Raw genomic sequence first — 23,207 nt, forward strand, 5'->3', positions numbered from 1 at the left:
TGTATGTCTCCTCTGAAGAGGCGGTGTCGGACATTCCAAAAAGCATATAGAACGAAGTGGAGTCTACCGTTGTGTACCGTTGTCTTATGCAATGAATTTCCTTGTGCAATCGAGTAGTATTATCTCTTTTCGGAGTACTATGACCGAGCTCTGAAATTACTTTGGAGAGAGATAAATAACAAGCACTACGTTAATATATGTCGCCTCAATACTTTATTCGTTTCTTTGTATGTCATACTTCTTCTGAGAAGTGAAGTCCGAGACGTGCATTCCAGATAAACGGTACGAGATCTGCGATTCGTACTGACTATATCAGTCTAACGCATGTGCGGAATCTTGTGGCGCGGGATTAATGTATCGCTTTGGGAATGAAGTCTCAATTAGCGTCGTCAGAATCACTCTTAGCCCTATGTATACACAACTGCACTTCACCTCTGGTAAAAGAAAAAAAAAACCAGATGGCGTCCTATTCGCATGCGCCCTCGAAAATATTGTGCTGCGCCATTATCTCACTGTTATTCCACACAGAGGAAAAGTGGCATCATTCTATGGCACGTGATACAAGTCGAAATGACGCACCGTAAACCAAGAAGAACGAAGCGCGAACAGTTTCTATGCCTTCGAGAATCGCAAACATAAAACGCAGAACTTAGTGTTTCGATAGAAAATAATAGCATACACATGTTCTTTCTCGTACCGAGAACGTGTGCCAGCTGTCGTGTCACATGTCACATCGCTCTCCGCTTCCATCGCAGCACCCGATGAAGGACCGACCGCTGCCTCATCCGGAACAGTCTCCGCTGCGGATGGACGAAACTTACTATGACAGCGCGCAGTGATCGCCGCCCCGACGCGACAACCAGGCCCGAAATAGACGCGGTCCCCTCAAGCACATTCCCCTGTTCGAACAAGCGGGCACAACCACGGGCCGGGGACGCGTGATCAAGACAACTCTCCGCAGTCGCCTTCAATGAGCTGCGTGACGACAAGCGCCGGACCTCGCCCACATCTTCTCCTTCGTGCACGCACGAAGGCGACAACACGACCAGACATCAGGGTTGCAGCCCATGGTGGCTGGCCCACGTGCTCAAGAGACGTGCGAGCTGCACGGACGCGTCGAATGTGTGTATGTGTGTTGTGTGTGAGTGCGTGGCGCGCGTGCGGGAAAGACGCAGCGGCGTGCCAGAGTGGCACACTTCCTTGCCAGCTGTGAAACCGCGTGTGCGCGCACTCGCTGGCCGTATGTCTTAAAAAACTGGCGTTGTGGATCCTATTCCACGCTCCTGGCGCAGACATAGATGCTGCGCCGAGGTGTGTCTTGCACGGCGTAGGCTGTGAAGGAATACTGTAGGAACGGATGCTCGAGCTTCAGGAGTTCTAATCTTGCCGGCAAATTGCTTAATGTTTCATGTTGTCTTTGTTCTATGGCGGCACTATATACTTGTGCTTTCATAATAATATTACTAGAAGACGTGGCCCTAATGTCTGCGGGAGTTGACACTGTGGCGATGCAGCTATATCTCGATCACGGATAGTTCATGAATTCTTCTTCTCTCGCTACGAGTTTGTTTAAAATGTCTTTGAGTTTCCTTCTTTCGAGGTTTTTGTAACTCAACTGTGCTCCAGGAATCGGACGACTACAGTTAACTTCATCTCTTCGCACTGCCCTCGGACAGTTCTTCCAGCTCCCTGGGAAAAAAAATGTCGCTTAGCATATCGGAAGAAATTCACCTAGAGACGCCGTTATTTTCCAGATCTAGCCCACCAGGTATATAGGCTCCCGTTACCCAGATCTAGCCGAACACACAAAAACGAATGGCGGGCATTTATTTAATACGCTAATGATGGCCATGAAATGTGCTCACTGCAAATGTCACTAAAGAAATTGTACGAAGGCAAAAAAACTGAACCAGGAAGAAATAACGACAAATGTCACAAAGTAAAAAACCAACAGCATTAGAGACCCTGACCATAGGTAGTTCTGAGCCACTTGATCACGGCCATGTCAAGAAAATTAATATTCGCGTGCGATCCGTGACTTCCATCGTAATGAACGACTGCAGTGCCATACTGCCTGCTGCCAACTTTTGTTTACAAATCAACTGGTGGCAGCTAAAAGTACTGCACCGAACCGCAGCCGCAATACTTTACAAAATATACATATACAGTGTACGCTACATGCTTCGCCTGCATACTAGTATGTGCGCATGCTACACTGATTTACCCTATTCTAAATTTATGCCTACTTCTCGTTGGGAAAATACGTACAACTGCGCTTGTGCTCCGTACTCAGAACTGCGTAACTCTGGAGTGAACACAGCAATCGTGCCCCCCCTCTAGCTCTTTGAAAGGAGTCGCGCACCACACAAGCGACACCGCGCAGCCTGGCAACAGCCCTGCTCAGGCGCAGCAGTCACCTACATACTTTCGAATGAGGATGCGGATTTGTGTTCCTGTTCACACATTGACAGAGAGATCAAATCAGTTACTCTGAGCTTTCGGCACATACATATAATGGCTGCTGGTTCCTTTGGCGCTTCGTTTTACTGAACAGCCACCACGAACCCTTCGCCGTTCAACGTTCCCGTCGTCTCACGAGTTAGGAAAGTGATACCGCAGAAGACTTGCTCAGAGCGCACCGACACTTTCAAAACGAACAGTTGCTATCGAGAGATGCTGGAGCCGTATAGGTGACGCTTCAAGTGCTGCACCACGCTGTACGCCCAAATTGGAGCGTGGAAGTTAATTCATACAGCTCATGCGTCGCGCGCCTTTTGTAAGGCACTGTTATAGATATCTGAAGAGGCCTGATAGCTCATCGCGAGCGCTACGCCCTGCAGTGAGTGTGTGGCGAGAAACCGCGATAGTGAAACGTGGACGTTACTAGTCCTCCTAAGAAATGTTTATCCGTGAGATGCGGTCGCGAAGAAACGGGACTCGAGGATAGAAAGCTTTAGGAACAGCGTTCCCAGGCGGCTTAGCACACTCAACGTGTTGTATCAGCGACACTACGCGCGCGCGGAATCCGACTTCGGTTTAGGCTCTTTTGTATAAAACGTGGTTAGCGTAGGCCACCCTTTGACTCACCCATTTCTAGAACTATCCAATAGTCACGGCAGTATTGCGTTTGGGAGCAACGCTATAGTTCACGGTTACATTGAAGAAATCAGCGGCGGGAAAACAAGCGGATTTCGGTTGGCACTAAACATGTCAATGATGTGAAGCTATGACGACACAGACTGTAGTTATGCAAGGAAAGTGACCTCTTCTCCGCTGAAAGCATCCTTGTTATGACCAGTACCTACGAATTTTATAATATGAAATGCCGATGTGTCACTAGACAGCGGTAACTGTAATTACTTGTCCAGCCTCTTTTCTACTTACCTCGAACGTTTAGACACTAGGCAGAGGTTCGAAACGCCGCCATGTAGCCACTGGCATTAAATCTGCCAGAAGACACAGTCTAGTCATATATAGTTGTACGTGTTTTGTATCGCCCGCGCTTATACGAGCAGCTATAGGTTCCACAAATTATAAGCGCACTTCTCGTGCAGCGTACTAATGTCGTAGAATCGCCAACACGCCTTTTTGTTGTCGTTACTCACAAAGCAATTTTATCGTCTACTCGCGCTTACCTCGAGTCGTTGGTCCGTACAGCACTGGCTACTTCAGCACCTTTTTAGCACACATTGCTGGGTACACCCTGTCTACACCATTACCACACTGCACAGCTGGCCAAAGTGAGAATCACTAGCAACGGTCAGTGACTACCGCTCCACACAACGCGAAACCCGTTAAAACCAGAAGCGTTGAGGCAGGGAGACCCTTGCAGATAATGGCACATTCCTTCTGAATGTATTGCACACGCATGCATGTCTCAGTAACTGAAATTGTGACCGCAGGACAAATTCCCCTAGTGGTTGCTCCCTATTACACAGCCGTACAAGGACACGGCTAGTCTACACTCGTCTAGCGCAACCAGTCAACACATAGCATGTCAGCATTAAACTCTTGCTTACGGACGCATTACAGAGCACCTTCTTGTCAATAAATTAATAAAGATAGCTTGCCAACGCGGATTCAGTCGAAACCGGAGAAATAAAGGAAGCATGCTCTTAACTCCCAAAAATGTCGCATTTCGAAAAAATAAAGAACGAAACGAGACAGCACACCAAACAAGCTACACTACAAAACAGGGTTCTAAGGAAGGGTTACACAAGGTACCACACAATCTGTGCGACAGTTTCCAGCAGGCATTTACAAACATCAGCACAAGAAAACACGGCAGTGTCATCCATTAAAATGGAAGAACAGAGCCTCAGTCCGAAGCCAACCTTTCGGCTGCAAGAGTACCTGTGTTCGTTTAGGTCCTGACAAGCGAGAAGTATTCCTATGGAAAAACAAAGGCCTTAACGTAGACTAGTCCTCTTGTGTCGAAGCGGTGACCTTAAAAAAGACACATCGTCCCCTGTTGAAACAATGTTCTGCCTGCCTTGTTATCATTTATTTCACTCAATTCCGAATTTATAGCGCATCCGCACTTAGCTTGGAATTTTAGTGCACGACATTCGAAAGCTTTTCCCGCCAATTTTGACCTTCAATTGTGGGGCCAACATGACAGGGTATATTGCGGCATTCGTGCGGCTAAGTACGAACTCAAGAATCTCGTTTACATACAGCGGCTTGCTCTTCAAGAGGAAATAGCTGCGACCATACACCTTTCTTTTATTATTTTATTTCTTTTTGTACTTTCCGTCGAATGACGGCTTATTACAAGCTTTCGCGCGACCAAAACGCATGCGCGTCGCTTCAAGCTGAGTGTGCCATAACAAAACTTTACGCACAAAACAGGCCACACAAACACAAGAACTTCCGATCGGTGAACAAAGATGTGTACACGTTAGACACCATTAACTCGTATCATGAGTCTAGATATAGCAAATACTCTCTTCGCTACGCGGTACAATGCGCAAAGGTCGAAGACGAAAGCGCAGCAAGACCTTAACAAAGCGCAGGCATCGCCTGTCACGATGCTTGGAGACAGCTCCTGGAGAGCAGCTCGAAGTACACGTGCCCACTAAATGTACAAAAAGAAGAAAAACAAACAAACAACGATTTGGCGGTTTCGCAGCGTACCTCTGTTACTTTGGAGCATTTCCGCGTACTGCACTGCGCGACTCGATCATCAGAGACATGGAGACATTCCAACGAAAACAAACGAGCATTTCATTGTATATCGTGATACAATAAACCTACTTATAGTGTTCATCACCCTGTTCATTTATGACAACGAAGCTCTGCTTCGTCACATCATCACGCAATGGTTTCGATTGTTACACCTTCTGATGCTGGTGTTCAAAGGGTCATGGAGTCTTGAGGGAGTTAAAAGGTGAGTGCCGCAAGTCGGACCGCAGAAGGCGCATTACCCGAGCGCTTAATACTGTATACTGTCAGGGACGTTCGAATGCCACGAATGCAAACTCGACATTTCTTTTTATATATTCCCATTCAGTTCGAGAAATTGATATTCATTGTCTATGAAACCTTGCTTAATACCAAGTGTGCGCGTGCTGTAGAAAGAATGACTGCAAGGCTGTAGTATAGTTGGTCTTGCATTCTAACCAGGGTATATTAGCGCATAATGCCGGAACTAACACAAACAATAAACAGAAACCGAATTATTTGCCACTAAAAAAATGGTAGGACTCTTCCTTCGCGTTTGCGCTAAGCAAACAAGGGTGCCGAACTAGACACGAGTGTACCGCCACTTCATGCTCCACAGAAGCCGTTTATTCCACAACCAATGCGTGTAGGACTCTTTGCATCGACCAGACGGAACGTTGCGTAAACGACCGCCTTAAAGGAGCATGTCTAAAAGTAAACAGTAAGAAAGAAAGACGATAACTATGCGGGTCTGATCATGCACGTTACTGTATGTGGTCCTGAGGCGCCACTTCAGGATACCAAATATTTGCAATATAGAAAGAATAATACGGCTCAGTTGCCTTCAGAGGCACATTTTTTATCGAAAATTATGCCTCTACACGCATCAGCCGCGGCCATCGCAATCTTGCACACTGCCCAGCATGAATCCTTATGGACGCCGCTCGTTGACTTGCGCGATGTTTTTTATGTCGTGTATATTACGTAGTCATTATTGCGCTGCGCCGCGATGACGTGCTGCACGCATGCGCTACAAATGGTACATATGTAGGAGGGCGATCTCCTGTTCATCATCATCATCATCATCATCATCATCATCATCATCATCATCCCGTCGATGTCTACTGCAGGACGAAGGCCTCTCCCTGTAATCTCCAATTACCCCTGTCCTGCTCCAACCGATTCCAACTAGCAACCGCAAATTTCCTCATTTCGTCACACCACCTAGTCTTCTACCTCGCTCTACCCGCCTCCTGTTACCATGTTATTAATTATTTTTAAATTAAATTCTGGGTTCTTACGTGCCAAAACTACAGCCTGATTATGAGGCACGCTGTAGTGGGGGACTCAGGATTACTTTTGACCACCTGGGCCTTTTTAACGTGCACCCAATGCACGGCCCACGGGCGTTATTTTTCGCATCTCGCCCCCATCGAAATGCGGCCACCGCGGCCGGGATTTGATCCCGCGATTTCGTGCTGCTATTAGCAGCGCAACGCCAAAGCCACTAAGCAACCACGGCGGATAGCACCGCTCACCTGCGTGTTTTGTGTTTCTGCCTACACTGTAAAATAATTTACACCCTAAAAGTGAAGAAGGGTGTAAATGTGTCTATAACTCACACCCTTAGGGTGTCCGTCATATAGATAACACCCTTAGGGTGTGAGTTATAGACACATTTACACCCTTTTTCACTTTTCAGGGTGTAAATTATTTTACAGTGTACACCATAAGTTGGCGCCAATATATCCTAGTTTAAGTGTACGTGCACATAGCAGCTACTGCAGCCACCGCATGGCAGACACACAATCGAACGGTAATAGTGTACTAGCCGCTAACTATAGTGCCCGATTAGGCCTGTGATACTGAACCAATAAAGCATGCGACCGCCATTGTGGATCCAATCCAAGATCTGGCGGGCCTGTTGCCTGTCCGTATGTTAATTTGTTAAAATAACACGTGCTCATAATACCCTGAACTGCGTCATACATACGCTAAGTGTAAGTACTGCACCGTCACTATACAGTGGAACCACTCCAAACAATGAGCGCACTTGAAGCTTCATAGACGACGTTTGCCAGACAGCACGCCGGCTCTAAATGAAAAAAAAAAAAAAAGTTATAGCGACAGGAACATAAATCAGACATGTTGGGCGGTTTCGTCACGTGCGCTCATTACTTCGAAAGAATGGCGAAATAAGTCACGAACCGCGCACGTGACGTTACCAGGCGGCGGTAATTTATCGGCAGTCAAACGGGCATTCGACATTCCGCATCGGTGGCTAAATCGGCGCGGGGTGTCGCGAGCGCCGATTCATCATCCATCACAACGCGTCCGCCTACACGCCCCTCAAACAACCAATATCCCCAAGAGAGCGTTCTTTTATTATTATTGTTATTATTATTTATGCTTCCTTCTAGCGAGAGAAAAAGTGTCAAGTTCTTTTCCTCACTTCCTTCTTGCTGTCGCGTGAGGCGACAGGCAACCATTACGAGCGCTCTGTGTCGGCAGAGACCCCTTTCGTGACGGCATATACTTGTTTGAGCGTAAGGAAGAATGTTTCAAATGAGAACGGCCGCCCACGATATGGTTCCGAAAAACGCTAGAGAACACCGCGTCGTGCTGATTTAATTAGTTCACTCCCTTTACGCGAATGAGTGGATGATTGGTATCGCACTGCCAAAACCAAGAGCGCCAAAGCAAACACAAGTAAAGATACGGAGCTGCGGCGCTCAGCTCAGTCTCTGTGTCCGTTTTCGTCGCGCTCGTGGTTTTAGCATTCGCGCTCAAATTAACGAATCTATCGGATTTTACGGTTGCGGAGGTTTCCTAACGTCACCCAGTTAGCAGTGTACCGAGGCTTTACTGCACCGAGGCTACGCCTCGCTATTTGGGAGGACTAATGAAGGACGCTAACTAGGCGCTCACCGATTCGATATGTCTCGTAGCTTGCTTTTTTTCTTTTTTTCGGCGGAGCCCACCTCACGAAGAATATCGACGTTCGTGCAATTACTGCACTGAAGTAACTTACTGACGCACCATATTGCTAAATTATTCACATCTGAATAGCCAACTTCTTCAGCTTTCTGTTCCTTCTTCACTTCGTAGCTCAATGCTCCTCGATCAATGCACCTTCTAATCCCATTCTGCTGACTTCACTTCTTTCTCCACACCCGACTACTTTCTTCGATGCCAACCACTTCACTCCTTGTCGCTTTTTCTGCTTGTCTACACGGGTACATATATAACTCAGTGGTACACAAGCCCATTCTGGAGGATTGGCGAAGAACGGTCACCTGCCTAGTGATGTCACCAGCAATGCGCACACCTCAGTGGCCCTTGTTGTCGGTTACGAAACACACACAGTGTGGTACATGCTCAGCTGCCCATGCCCAATGGCGCCAGCTGTCTATTCGGGCATCGGGCACATACTCGGCGGAACATTGCTCAGTTGCACATATCCTGTGGTTAACGTTGTCGTGAAAGAGGTTAGATACGGACAAACATCCTACATACCGTAAGGTGAGTGAGGTTCCTAAAGAATACTAATCGCATTGAGAAGTCGCTTCCTGCCTTTCCTGTCCCCATAGGACCACTGTCACTTTTCTTATACGCTCTTAGAGCATTACCAATTAATGCCCTTCGTACTCGGATTCGAAACGGGGATGACCCTAACTCTGATAGCCACTGACCCTGAAATCCGGCGGGTGTTCGGTCTGGCCACGGAGAATTCGAGCCGGGACTGTAATATAACAGCTCTGTTACAAAAATGTATTGGTCCCCAGCCGACAGTGGATACCTTATGTCTTTCTGATTCGAACAAGCAGCGTCAACTGCTCGCCTAATATGACTCTTAAATAGCAAGCGGCAAGAACAACGAGCATCTTGTCAAAAAACGAAATGACGCTATGTAACCTGCCATAGATGGCCACGAACCAGAAAGCACCAGCAGTGGAAAGCAATCATTGAATCTCTTCTGTAGGATAGTTCACGGACCTGCATGGGATCCCTGACCTTATTTGTGAATAAAAAGCACCTCTAATCCCCTTCCTGTCTGATGGCAGGAGGCGAGTAGCTGTCCGTGAAAATTATAATAAAAACCTCAATCAATATTTATTCGATTTCATAACCCGGCTTATCCTGCCACTTGAAAAGCAGCAGGCTACACGTATACAGTGACCGTCATTAAAGTCACGCGAGAATCAAACATTTTAACCGCTTCAGTCACGAATCATGATCGACTGTCCACAAATGTTTGAAATTTACATCATTTTATGCCAAGCTGCTAGAGACTGCACTTAAAAGCAAGTCAAGGTGGTATACTGACTCTTCGTGAATTTTTCAGGGAGTCACCATAATTATAGCGATATATATGTTTATAATACACTCAGTCAAGGCCCGTTTCTTAATAAAAGGAATTTAATAACCAGCTCGAATTACATGAACAAGTTATTTATTGGCTACAAGCATAACAAGAAAGGCAAAAAAAAGTTATTTCTCATTTGCTATAGAAGTCCCCCCCCCCCCCTCCCCTTAAATCAAGCGTCCGATCAAACACGGTAGTGCCTTCACCAAAGCGGTCGTTTGTGGGGATACCTTTCTCTACAAAGTAAAGGGAGGTACTTTAGGTGAGCAGAACGTTCCATTTAACCTAAGCTTAATGATCGTGGTCTATTTCTTGCAACCACTGCACAGAAATGGCAACAAGATACGCGTACACAAATCTGTACGCCATGACTGAAAGGGTTAAACGTCAGAGAAAACTAAACAAACGCAGAACAAAGTACAAAATGCAAGAAACTGTGGTTCTTTCTCGCAGATTAGAAAAATGTGAAACAGCTTAGGCCGGAGGCGTGAGCACGCTTGAGGAAGACAACGACTGTGTGTATGAGTCAGCGGAATTAAGAGACCCTCAGCTAGAGATGCAGTGGCTGAACAGAAAGTTTCTATGCAAAACAAATCGGTCTGCAGCTATATACACGGGAGGGTAGCAATGGGAGTTGCCTTGCGACAGACTAAGAGATGGGCCAAGAATACAGCCTGTCTTTACATTCAAGAGCGGCACTTTGATGCTTGAAGATCGCAGTCTATGAAATCAAATTACCTATGCGAACTCTGCAGGTGACCTTGATACGCCAAGTTTACAAATGAGGCGCATACAAAGAGACCAATCATGAGGATAACTCGGCTTCAAAATTATTCTCATGGTTTGTATTCAAGTTATGCTTATGAGGTTCTATCTTGATCTTTATGAGCGTAAAAACGGGAGCCCGTGCCATGACATTGGATATTATCAGCTCAATCTAACGGTGGCTCCGAAAAGATTTGCGCATGCTCAGTGGGTGCAGCGTAAAGGAATTATTACTTCGCGCGCACGACGTCACAGTATCGCGCTCGTCATCTGGTACGTCCAGTTTTACAGCCGATAAACTATATTAGAACGACAGAAAGCTGAGCTAGTTGGTAAGGATTCATTATGCAAAATAGAACTTAGGCGTGCAGACAGGACACAAGAGTGGAGAAGTGTTGTCCACTTCTCTACTCTTGTGTCCTGTCTGCACGCCTCACTTCTATTTTGCATAATGAAACTATATTAGCCTGCCGAAAGTGTGTACAGCCTGAAAGGGGACAATGGAAAGTCAATTTGTTCTACGACTGCAGACTAGCAATAACAATTTGTTTGCGAACAGTTGGGAGATCTGAGAGCAGCCATGTACTTTGTGCCTGTTATCTACAATTTACTCCCGTGTAGAATGGCAGAAATTGCTCCGGCCGAAGAACGTTTCACCAAGTATCCCGATGCAAGCAGCATCCCGATCGCAGCGAACAGCTATTAAGACTGTAACTGTGTTTAAACTATTTACAAACGTTAACTAAATGAAAAAAATGGTCCGTAGCTTCCTTCGCGCAACCTGTTTCCCCCTCTCCTTAAAAAAAATGTAGTGTGAATAAATTTGCGGGCAGAAATGACAGTGAAGATTAGACTCCGTGATATTCAGCCCTGACCATGACGCTGACGAACACACTCTTTGATATTGTAACTGATTAGCGTGGCCTATGAGTTAGCTGCGACCCGCACTGAAGGAAGGAAAAGTGCCTAGCAGGCGACATACGAGCGCAGCGATGACGTAATACGCCCGAAGGGAGGCTATACTCTTGTCACATATGCGCGCAACGATTCTGCGGTGTCACTGTATATGCTGCGATCGTGTATATACGGAAAGCCACGCATTCCCGTGTTCCTTTATTTGCTCCCTGCTCTGCTGCTGCCAGCTTTCTAACTAGGTGTCAGGGCGAGTCAGCATGGATCGCAGTATTCTTTTAAACTTTACTACCCACATAACCGGGAGTACTTATGGAAATAATCAGCCTTGTTTTTTTCGTGGGCGCGAACAGCGCTTGCGCGAAGCCTATCGCGCTAAGCCCGTGCATAGCATCAAGCGCATAACGAACCCAACGAAAGGCATGAATCGGCGGAAAGCCAAATACACGTGACTGAACTTGCATGGCAGACTCTCCTATCATTTTCTTGCATTCGCCAACACCATACTTTAACTCTTTCCGCTGACAAGTTGATCGCACCTGGCATCGATCATCACGAAAAAGAGAAAGTAAACTGAAAGCGTCTCATCGTGTAGAACCGTTCTCCTAAATTCACGTGGCAACCCGCTGCGGCGGCTTATCGGCTATGGTGTTGCACTGCTAAACAGGAGAGCGCGAGTTCAAACCCCGGCCGCGGCGGCCTCATTTCGATGGGGGCGAAATGCAAAAACGCCCGTGTGTCTCGTGCATTGTGGCCACGTTAAAGATCCCCTTGGTGGTCAAAATTAATTAAACGATTTGATTACGAAGTACGCCGTAGTGGGCGGCTCCCGCCTACTACTGCGTGCCTCATAATCAAATCGTGTTTTTGGCACGTAAAACCCCGGAATTCAATTCAAATTCCCGTGGCAGTCCACCACAACGGGCGGAGTGCTGCAAGTGTTACTGTGCTGTGCGATGACAGTATGCGGCGACAGTGACCGACTGTGATTGTGTCTCTGCTCTTTTCTTTCGTTATCTATACTCTGTTATCACTTTACCTCCCCCTCCCCTCTTTCCCCAGCGTAGGGTAGCAAACCGGATCTTCCCCTCGGGTTAACCGCCCTGCCTTTCCCCTTTCCTCTGTCTCTCTCTCGCGCGCGAAACAAGTCGATTACCATTACATCACTCATGCATAATGTCACGGCAGGACCCGTCCGATAAAGACCGACGGAATCCGTTGAGTTTACAACAACGCAACTGATTCGTCGTACTGGCCAGGTTCGCCACTTGCACAACCCGGCATTTTGCGCATGGCGCGGGCGTGATTCGATCTGACGAGTTCTTGCCAAGTCCGCTCGTCGAACATGGCACGTCAGGTCTCGTTTTTATAAGAGAGACAACCCCGGTTAGCGGCCGCACCGGCAGGGCGCGGCACACGCGCCATCCTTTTGTGTAGCGCGCGCGCGCGTGTTCCCAAGTGGCACGCGCCACGAGCGCCGTCTCGCGGCCTCGCTGCAGTCGAAGGGCCCGCTATTGATCCGCGCTAGAAGGGCGGGGTAGGGCTCGGGGACCCGAGCAGCGGCGTTGCGCAGAAAGGGTTACTGGCCTTCCGGCCGAAGACGGCTTTGTCACTCGCATACACACGCGCGCGCGTAATGACACGAGTGCACACACACACACACCCACACACACACACGCGTCAAGAAATAAGAAAGGGGTCCGAGGGATGGGCGCGGCCGAGATCGCATGACGGCCGCCATAATTAAGCCGCCGACGCCGCCCCGCGCAGGCGCTCCTCCATCAGACGGAGCGGCGCAGCTAGAATCCTCCGTGCACACACGCACGCAGCGGAGGGAACGAGGTTGAGTGTGCCAGAAACGCGAAGCGAGCGATGTTGGTGTGTCTGCCGGCCGGAAGCGGCGAATCCGCGCCACGGAGCCGTGATGAGACAGGGTTCGGGAGCGGACAAGGACACAAAAGAAGCGCCGTTCAAAGCCCGAGAGAGCATAGTGGTGCAACGGTGAAGCCAGGCCAACAGACGGAGCACGCGGGAGGAGAGCGTGCGCAGCGATGGTACCGGTTGTCACGGAGCTCACTGACCAAGGACAATACGCGCGGACGGTGCGGGGAATTTCTCGCTTTCCTAGGGACCGTGCGTAATGCGGAAGCATTCGGAAGCCGAACGGTAACGTCTTTTCCGGCCGGGCGACAGACCTTGCAACTGTAGTGTCCCCCGACCGAAACGTTTAAGTGGAGAGAGAGAGAGAGAGAGAGAGAGATCTTTTCCCGCGGACACCGTAAACTCTCTCGCTCAAAGCGGACTTCTAAAACATTCCACTGCAGAAGGCAAGCCATTACCACTCGGTGTTCCCGGACGGCCTTCATCCCAACCACTGAACAGGTCAACTGCTTCGGTGAAGGACCGGCGTATAACCGAAGATTTCACTTGAACGGGCAGAAAGAACAATAACAAACATGCACTCCGACCGTTAACAACAATCCCAGCACACATCGAAATGCAAAAAAAAAGAACGCTTGTGTATTGAGTTAGGTGCATGTTAAAAAAATCGAGGTGGTCAAAATTAATGCGGAGTCCCTCACTACGGCGTACCTCATTATTGCATCATGGTATTGGCACGAAAAATGTCAGAATGTAGTTATTTATTTTAAACCTTAAAAGCCCGTTAAATTAGAAAAGTTAGTAATATGTTTCCCCGAAAACAGAATCAGCGGGTCGCAGAATAAGAGTGGCGTAGAACCCTCTAAGAAAATGTTCCGTGTTTTCACAGCATGTTGACATTCTTTTAGTGACGATATTTAACGTTTCAAGGTAACACCTAAGCTACGAGATACGCCGTATCTAATGGAGGACGCTCGATTAACACGACACTCGAAGTCATTTAGTGCTAATTTATGTGTGAATACGCGAAGCATACGTCTCTCCCGTTCGGCCCCTTTAGGAATCGCCGCCGGGTATTGAACCACCGATATAGCACTCAACAACAGAACACCAAACAAGATGCAGATTCACAGGAAGATGGAGAAATAAGGCGATCAACAGAGATAGAATAGAGGATGCCTCCAGAGCCAACATTACGACAAGCTGACCAGTACTGCCCCCTTGTCGAAAGTCTTGTTGGTAAATTGGCTCCAGAGACATCCTTTGAAGTTTGTACAACCATTGTTGACCTCAACAACGGAATGCCCTGCAGACGCTGAGACGAAGCGGCGGGTGCGCTCTGATCCTTGCACGTTAAAAAACGCATGTCAAATGCAACAACGTGAAGCGTCAAGCTTCACACCGGAAGTCAACACAGCAAGCGCACCGACCGGAACGAGAACGCAAGGTGCGATCTTCTCGCCTTCGCCGTGCAGCGCATACAAGCCGCAAAAGTGCGTGTACCGTTTCTCTGCTCGTTCGCAAGCAGCAAAGACAAAACTGTAGTAAGAGGGGGGGGGGGGGGGGGGGGATGCAGCACTCGCATGAGCGCAAGAACACGTCTTACAAGGTTGTAAAAGCCAATAGGGCGACAGAAATGGGCGCTTGGGAGAGGACAACCGATGCAGGGAAGCGCGCTGGCCATGACTGCGTAGTTGCGAAAGCAGAGAGAACGCCCAAGACGGAAAGGAGGGAGGGACTCGATACGACGTGTCGAGCACGATCCGAAAATAAGGCTTCCACGACACGCGGGCTCGCGTAGAAGCGAGCCCGCCGCACAAGATCAACAAACAACCTAAGCGCGAGAGTGCGTATGCGTGGTGGCTCGGTCGAAGACGCAGCAAGCGGCCGCAGAGGAAAAGGCCGAGACGAGAAGCCCGCAGCAAAGCCGGTGGCGGTGGCGACGTCAAATTAGCCGAGACAGGCCGTAAATCGGTCCGGACGGCCGGAAAGACGGGCAGTGAGGAAACGCGGGGCCCATGTAGCGGACGCTGGGAGGAGGAGGGAGGCAGTGGAGGAGGGTGGGTGCACTGCAGTGCAAAACGGGTGCACGACGGGCTCGAGCCGAGCCACGCTGTACCGCGGTAACTCGAATATAGCGACCACGCAACCACCGAGGCGCAGTATAGTGGAATAGAGAGCATGCATTCTCATGCCCCGGTTAAAGGTTCCCTCACTATTCATTTATATATTTATTTATTTATTTATTTATTTATTTATTTACGAATGCGTGAGGAAGGAGGAGGGGAGGAGGAGTACAGTAGGTACAAACATAACTATCAATATATATAAACACCTTAACAAAATAAACATTTAACAAAATATAGATACTATAAATCACTTTAGACCAATAAATCATTCTTCGAAAGCTTTACCTTCGTTAACTTTGTGGCACGGGGCTGATCACTGTAAAAGAAAATGAAGACAAAACGCGTTGATACGTAAGTGTGACGTCACGGTTTTCGCATCTTGTTTCGTATATGGGCAGTCGTGGCGCAGCTTACTAAGTTCAGTCATTGGCTCCATTTAGTTCTTGCGCCTTTTCTAGCTTACCGGTATTCTAGAAATGTAAATTTACTAATGCAGCTAAACTTACCTTTTTCTCTTTAAAAGTTTGCAGTGGGATAATTATAAGGTAGCTGTAGTGGAGGGCTCCGAGTTACATTTTAGCGCCCTAGGTTCTTCAACATACACCCAAAGAAGCGTCCTCCGTTGTTTTCCTCTATTTCGTTTTCTTTTCCGCTTTGATGAACGTGTATTAAAAAGAATTTCTCCTTTTTTTCTGTGGCGTACCAGGCATGAGTGCAGCGGATACCCCCCCCCCCCCCCCATAAAAGATAAAAGACAACCATTCCACTCTGTGATGAGGTGTCTGATGATGGGAGTTCATGTGCTTGAATGGATGATTTAGTAAAAACGGTGCTTGATGTTCGATTGAGACTTTTTATTTTGTCAGGGTAGTTACGATTTCTTATGATCACTGTGCAATACACTCAATGGTTCGACTGCCACACTAGAGAGGTTCTTGGCTTGCATCAAATCAATCCACGTCTGGTGATGCGTGGTAGGTATCATGCGTTTAGAGTAACATTGCAGGCCAAACTCTTCCAACATGTACTGCATGAACCATTTCTTCTCTGCCTTAGAGATGTCCACGTTGAAGTCTCTGTTGATGATCACAGATGTGGCATCATCCTTTCTAACCCACTGGAAATACGTGGTCATAAACTCCTTGACTTCGGACTTGGAAGTAACGGGCGAGCTGTACACCGTCGATATCACGTTTGTATAGCACAAAAGCGCCCGTGTATGCGTTTGTATGCGAAAGCGCCCGTGTACTTAAGATTTAACTGCACGTCAAGAACCTCAGGTGGTCAAAATTTCCGGAGTCCCCCACCCCGGCGTGCCTCATAATCAGATCGTGGTTTTGGCACGTAAAACCCCATAATTTAAGTTTTTTTTTTATTTTGTGATAGAAGAGTGCTTGGTATGCATGGTTCGGAATGATTGTTTGCGATGAGGTCGACGCGGGACGCCCATGCCGGATTTTCCGCGCCACAGGGCCCTTAACGCTCTCGTGTTAAATATGTGTTGCTTAAAGCAAAAAGCCCATTAAAAAGAATGGCTAGTTCCGTCCGTATAGCGCGAAGCACTGACAGCCATAGCAAGGTTTAGCGTTGCCTTCGAACTGCTCGGACGGTGTTCTAACTGTGCGCGGGCGCGACATGTAGGCGCGACGCAGCACGCAAGGCAACTCCCGCTGCATGCGCAGAAGGAACAGTGCCCTCGCAGCTATTCCAGGCCCCTCACAATGCTGAATCGATGAGAAGCGCCGCCAGCTGGCGTTGCAGGCGCCGCACCGATGGTGCACGAGATGAGACCGACGGGAAACCGCAACGCCAAGTGAAACATTAAATAATTAACGATAGCTTGACCATTACTGTCACTTCCGCTGAGACAAGAGTATTCACAGAGCAGCTAAACAGAAACGCTAGCGGAGACGCCGGATGCAGTAGAACGCTGTGGTTGCATGATGCATCGGCTCCGTCTTTTTTCGTGTGCTGTGTCCAAATTCTTGCCTCGACTCTTGTGATTTTTGGATCACTGGTGCTGTAAGTGACCCGCTGTCGAACGACACCTCTTTAGCGGAAATCGGACCTGTCATCTTCAGTTCATCGCCGTTTATTCGAAACATCCGAACCCCCGCGCCCCTGCCGCGCAACGCCGGCAGCGTGCGTCGGCGGTAGCAGCTGCAGAAGCCATGAGTCAGGACGGCGTCGTCGACAGCGTCGACATGACTCCGGAAGAGATCCTCGATTGGCGCGAGAAATTTATTTACTCCGACACCAAGAAGCCTTCGCCAACCTCACCCAGCACCCTCAAAACTCCACCGCAAGTAAGCCACATTCTGCCTCGTCCTCCTCCACTTCCAGCCGCAGAATACAAAATAATTCTTCGTGTACATGGTGGAGTCAACTGCGCCAACATACATCCAGTCTCTCTCCGCGACATCGTCATCAAGTCCACTGGTCTCTCCACGGCTGCAGCATCGCTAGATCGACTCCGGGCCAACGAGATTAACAACACAATCATCATAAGCACTCCCTGCATGGACAGGGCTGATCGCTATTTGAAGATCGTCACCCTCACCATCATGGGCAAGAGCTACGAAGTCTCCACGCACGTGGCAGACCCTAAAAAATTCGTGTAGGGGTATTATCCAGCTGCCGGCCTCCCTGGTAGAAGGGAACGTGTTGGCTAACCTTCGAGAGTCCAATCCAGCAATCAACATCCTAGCTGCTCGAAGAATGGGCTCTACAGACTCCATCCTGGTCACTTTCGAAGGCTCAAAGGTCCCCTTCTACATTGACTACCTCCGCACAGACCTCCGCTGCCGACCATATCGACAAAAAGTGGAGGCGTGTACTAAGTGCCGGCAGCTTGGCCATCGCCAAGACGTCTGCCCCAATGTGACCATATGTCTCTGCCCAAAATGCGGCACGCCAGATCCTCCTCAGGACCACAGCTGTACTCCCACATGCATCATCTGCACCGGAACACACGAGACTGGTTCCTCAGAGTGCAAACTTCGTTACAAACCAAGGACACCGCCCCCGGCACCTCCAGAGTCTAAACTGACACTTCCGGCCAGGAACGCTGTACAGGCCCCCAATCAACGCACTGGACAAGAGACGCCGCAGAGCAACTCTGGCCGCAAGAACACTGCAGCATCGGCGCAGCTCCCATCATCGAAGCAAGCTTGGCCTCCGCTGACCCCACGCAACGAGGAGACACCGCCCATCAACCATAAAAAGGTGAGCTGGGCAGGAGTAGTCTCCCACAATAGCAGCTCCTCACAATATGCTGATAGCTCTCTCATCAAATACTTGCTAAATCAGAACGAAATGCTTAAAAACGAAATCAAGCAGCTCAAAGCAATGCTCCACCCCCCCATCGATATCACTGACACTCCTGTTGCTACTTCCAAACCACTCCCACAAACGCTTGCACCCACACTCACACGTCCTCCGACAGAACACATGGACACACTTGCATCCACTGCTACGACGGAAACCGCAACTCCAATGCTGCCTTCATCACACACGCAGCCCCCACCCGCAAAAAGGAAGAATGCCGAAATAACAGACACCGAGAACACCGTTGAAAACGCCATATTTGTCCTCACTGACCGCATGGACATTCTGGAAAACAAACTTGTTGCCCTTGAAAATCGACTAGAGAGCAAGCTTGATGCATTTATTTGTGAGGCATCTGCACACTTTTGCCGGTTTCAAGAGCTAATCGACAGCTGGGGAAGACGCTCCGCGACGTCACAAATTCCCGTCCTTCAAAATGACAATAATGATGAAGCCAGCCCGTAGTCTAGTCATATGGCAGTGGAACTGCAGGGGGTTCCGCAACAAGCGCGCATCTCTAACACTATTTCTACAGAGTCTTAACGAGCTCCCTGACATTATAGCCTTGCAGGAAACACACGGGAAAGTCACGCTACCTGGATACGATACGTTTCAAGATCCTCACATAGACAAGCCCAACACTGCCATACTTGCAAGGCGACATCTTTCTGTTAAACGGGAAACATTCAGCAGTACTGAAATCCCCCACGATTTCATCAGAATTCTACCTCAAAGCCACACACAACCCACCCTATGCGTGTTGAATGTTTATAGCCCTCCCAATGCTCGACACCACCGCTTTGAGAACATGCTTGCCCAGGCCAAAGCTAACGCCAATAAACAGCCGCTAGTCGTAACGGGCGACTTCAATGCCCCCCATCAAATGTGGGGCCACTCCGCATCCACTCCTAAGGGAAGAGCTCTATGGCAGCACATACAAAATCAAGGTTTCACCATCTACAATGACTTCACTCTTCCTACCCGGCTAGGAAATAGCGTCAGTAGGGATACATCCCCCGACCTCACCCTAACTCACCGCATCACTCAGGCGACGTGGCAAAACCTCCAAAACAACTTGGGAAGCGACCATTACATCCTCGAACTCCGTGTAGATTTTAAGCACAGACCGCTAGCCACGAAACCACTAAGGCTTACGAATTGGACGGAATTCAGAAAATCTCGCTGCAACACTAACGAAGAAACCATTACCGACATTGAGCAATGGGCGAACGCCTTGCAAGCAGACGTAGATGCCCATACCACCACTCTCCCGCTAGACACACCCTTGGCCACAATTGACTCCAAGCTATTACACATGTGGGAAGCGAAGCAAGCTTTACTTAGGAAATGGCTAACAGCACGTTACAATCGTAAACTCCGAATCCGAATAGCCAAATTAGACTCTCAGATCCAACAATATGCTATCAAATTGGCGACGCAGCAATGGACTCAGGTTTGCGAAGGAGCGCATGGTACTCTCAGCACTAAAAAGACCTGGCAATTGCTCCGGCACCTGCTCGACCCCACCACGTCTAGGACGCACAACAACCACCAGATGAATAAACTGCTGCATGAACATGCAGCCGACCTGCCGACCATGTTCAGCAACCTGGCTTCCAAACATATGCCCCCTCCTACGCAAATACCCATGCCTGACTATGCTGGTGAACCCAATGAGGAGCTTTGCAGCCCCATCACAGAAGCGGAGGTTCGACATGCCCTCAACCAAGTGCGAACCACCACGGCACCAGGCCCAGACTCTGTGACTAATAAAACGCTTCGCAACCTCGATGAGCAATCCATAAGCAAACTCACCGAGTATTACAACCACTGTCTCGAAGAGGGAGAGATACCCCAACAATGGAAAGCAGCCAAAGTGATATTCATTCCAAAGCCGAATAAGCCAATTCACATTGATAACTTCCGTCCAATTTCTCTGACTTCATGCATAGGGAAGATCTTGGAGCACGTAATCCACCTACGCCTCTCCAAATACATCGAACATAATCACTTGTTCCCTTCGGAAATGACTGGCTTTCGCAAATCTCTTTCTTGTCAGGATGTCATGTTAAGGCTCAAAGAAGACATTATCGAACCGAGCGACGCACGTGACACACAAGCGTTGCTCGGCCTCGACCTCAAGGGCGCCTTCAACAACGTGTCCCACTTGGCCATACTACGCGAACTTAGCAGTATAAACTGCGGGGAGCGAATCTACCGCTATATACGCAGCTTCCTCACGAAGCGTACTGCGACGCTACAATTAGGCAGCGAACAATCTGGCCAAATAAGTTTAGGAAGCACTGGCACGCCCCAAGGGGCAGTACTTTCCCCCCTCCTCTTCAATTTGGCTATGCGACCTTTAGCTTTCACTCTCAAGAAGATTCCTGACCTCCGATTCACACTGTACGCGGACGATATTACGCTGTGGATGAGCGGAGGTTCTGACGGGCACATCCAAGACACCCTACAAGCAGCAATTGATCAGGTCGAACAAGTAGGTCACGAGTTGAATCTCAGGTGCTCCCCCACCAAATCACAGCTTCTCCTTCTACGCCCCACAAGACGCTTCAGGACTTCACCCCCGAATATCCAACTCACGATTGAAGGGCACCCTATACCCCAAGTAGACAGGATAAGGGTCCTAGGATTACACCTCCAATGCAACCGAGCAAATCAGCACACCTTGCAAACACTACAAACAACGGTAGATAATACGCTCCGCCTGATAGGGAGGATCTCCAACAAACACGGAGGGCTTCGAGAGAAGGAGCTAATTCAGCTAATCAAGGCTTTTGTCTTAAGCAAAATCACCTTCGCACTGCCGTATCTCTCACTCTCTAGGCAGGAAGAGGATACTGTGAATTGCTTGATTCGCAAGATACACAAAGTCGCTCTTGGTGTTCCAATTAGAGCATCCACACAAAGGGTGATGGCCACCGCCACACTAAATACCCTTCAAGAATTAACCGAAGCCCATCTATCATCACAATACCATAGACTCAGCACCACTGAAGCTGGGCGTGAGATCCTGAGACAACTTCATCGTGCTCCACCATTCAACGAGAGTAGGCGACATCAACTTCCTCCGAACATACACGGCCAATACCACATCCAGCCCCTACCCAGAAACATGCACCCCGAATTTCACGTCAAACGCCGCAAACATCGAGCCAAGGCGCTACAACGCAGCTATGGACAGGCTGAAGGAGTGTACTATGTGGACGCTGCAGCCTACACCCCTAAACATCGTTATGCTATAGCGGTCGTAGACAACCAGGGCAACACTGTTTGTTCAGCATCAGTCAAGACCACCTCGGCGGGTGACGCGGAAGAGGCCGCCATTGCACTTGCATCGGGGCTACCCGATTGCGACGTCATTGTTAGTGACTCTAAAACTGCTATCCGGAACTTCAGTAACGGCTACATTAACAACCTCGCGCACTCTCTGCTTGTAGCTCACCCACCAGAAAAAGACATCGCTCTCGTATGGGCTCCAGCACATCAAGGACTCCATGGCAACGAAATGGCTCATGCCGCTGCTCGAGGATTCACGGACCGAGTGGCCGCAAATATGGGCCTAACTCTAACACCCAATGACTCCCAACAACACAACAATAAAGACACACTCGTCACATTCCATGAAATTTGCACACATTACAGAAACCAACGCCTATTGTATCCACCTCTCTGTGTGTCTAGAACGCGCCAGAGAGAAATACTGTGGCGACAACTACAAACTCGCACCTTTCTTACCCCGCGCACTTTGCACTTATTCTTTCCCGCCACATACCCGACACCCAAGTGTCGCTTTTGCCCTGTCCCCATAGCAGATCTCTCCCATATCATGTGGCAATGCCCCTTCAAAACTCCCCCCCGCAAGCTCAAACCATTAATTAGTAGCGAGGAGCTGTGGGAGACTGCCCTGCGCAGCTCCGATCCCACCCTACAGGACCGAGTCCTGAGGTGGGCTGAGGAGGTAGCGGAGGCCTACCACGACTGGTAGACGGAATTCTAGCCACATAATGTGGTGATGGACGCCTGCTGGGACTGGAGTACTTAGACCTCCCTCTCTCCCCCCCGGCTCCTCCCCTTTCTTAAAAGGGGAATAAAGTTCATTCATTCATTCATTCAAACGCTAGCGTGCATACAACGCTCACACGAGCAGTGGTATGCAGAACGCTGGCCTGGCTCCGCCATGCACCGGAGCCGATTGTGAGGAGCCTTGACTCTGCTTACTCTGCTTTATGACATCACGCTACTTTAACAGAGATTTCCATTGCAAAGCCCGGCGTGACGAAAGCGGTGACGTCAAAATCACCACGGCTTACTCGTGCGTTAGTCCGCTTCGTTATTGTTTTTCAGCCAAACGCACTCCGCGTCTCTAAAGGCCCTCTAACGCGGGCCGCGCATGCAACATAATATGTGGACAGCACGTGGCTAGGACGTCCGTACGATTGCTGCAACAATAAGAAATGTAAAATGTAGGATTTAATGTTCGGAAACTGCCCAGATGATTACGAGCGCCGTTAGCGGGGGGCTCCGATTCATTTTTTACCCCTGAGGTTTTCTATCTTTAACGTGTACCAGAAACACCGGTACACGAGCGTTATTGCATTTCGCTCCCATGGGAATGCGGCTGCAGCGACTAAGCGAAGTTTCCC

General features: G+C 48.9%; 2 protein-coding genes across 5 annotated transcripts in view; one reads left to right on the forward strand and one right to left on the reverse strand.

Moving 5' to 3' along the window:
- The window catches only part of LOC126521477 (cell adhesion molecule Dscam1-like), a 43,389-nt gene extending 38,121 nt beyond the window's left edge, over positions 1–5,268 (forward strand). For all 3 annotated transcript variants that reach the window (XM_055066035.2, XM_050170185.3, XM_050170184.3), the window contains one exon: positions 756–5,268. In XM_055066035.2, the coding sequence (XP_054922010.1) occupies positions 756–839 (84 nt within the window). In that variant the 3' untranslated portion in view covers positions 840–5,268. The remainder of the gene's footprint in view (positions 1–755) is intronic.
- Positions 1–23,207, reverse strand: part of LOC126521470 (uncharacterized) — a 289,078-nt gene that overhangs the window by 221,313 nt on the left and 44,558 nt on the right. The gene's annotated exons all lie outside the window — the stretch shown is intronic.

This window comes from Dermacentor andersoni, chromosome 6 (assembly GCF_023375885.2).
Source record: "Dermacentor andersoni chromosome 6, qqDerAnde1_hic_scaffold, whole genome shotgun sequence".
Classification (NCBI taxonomy): domain Eukaryota; kingdom Metazoa; phylum Arthropoda; class Arachnida; order Ixodida; family Ixodidae; genus Dermacentor; species Dermacentor andersoni.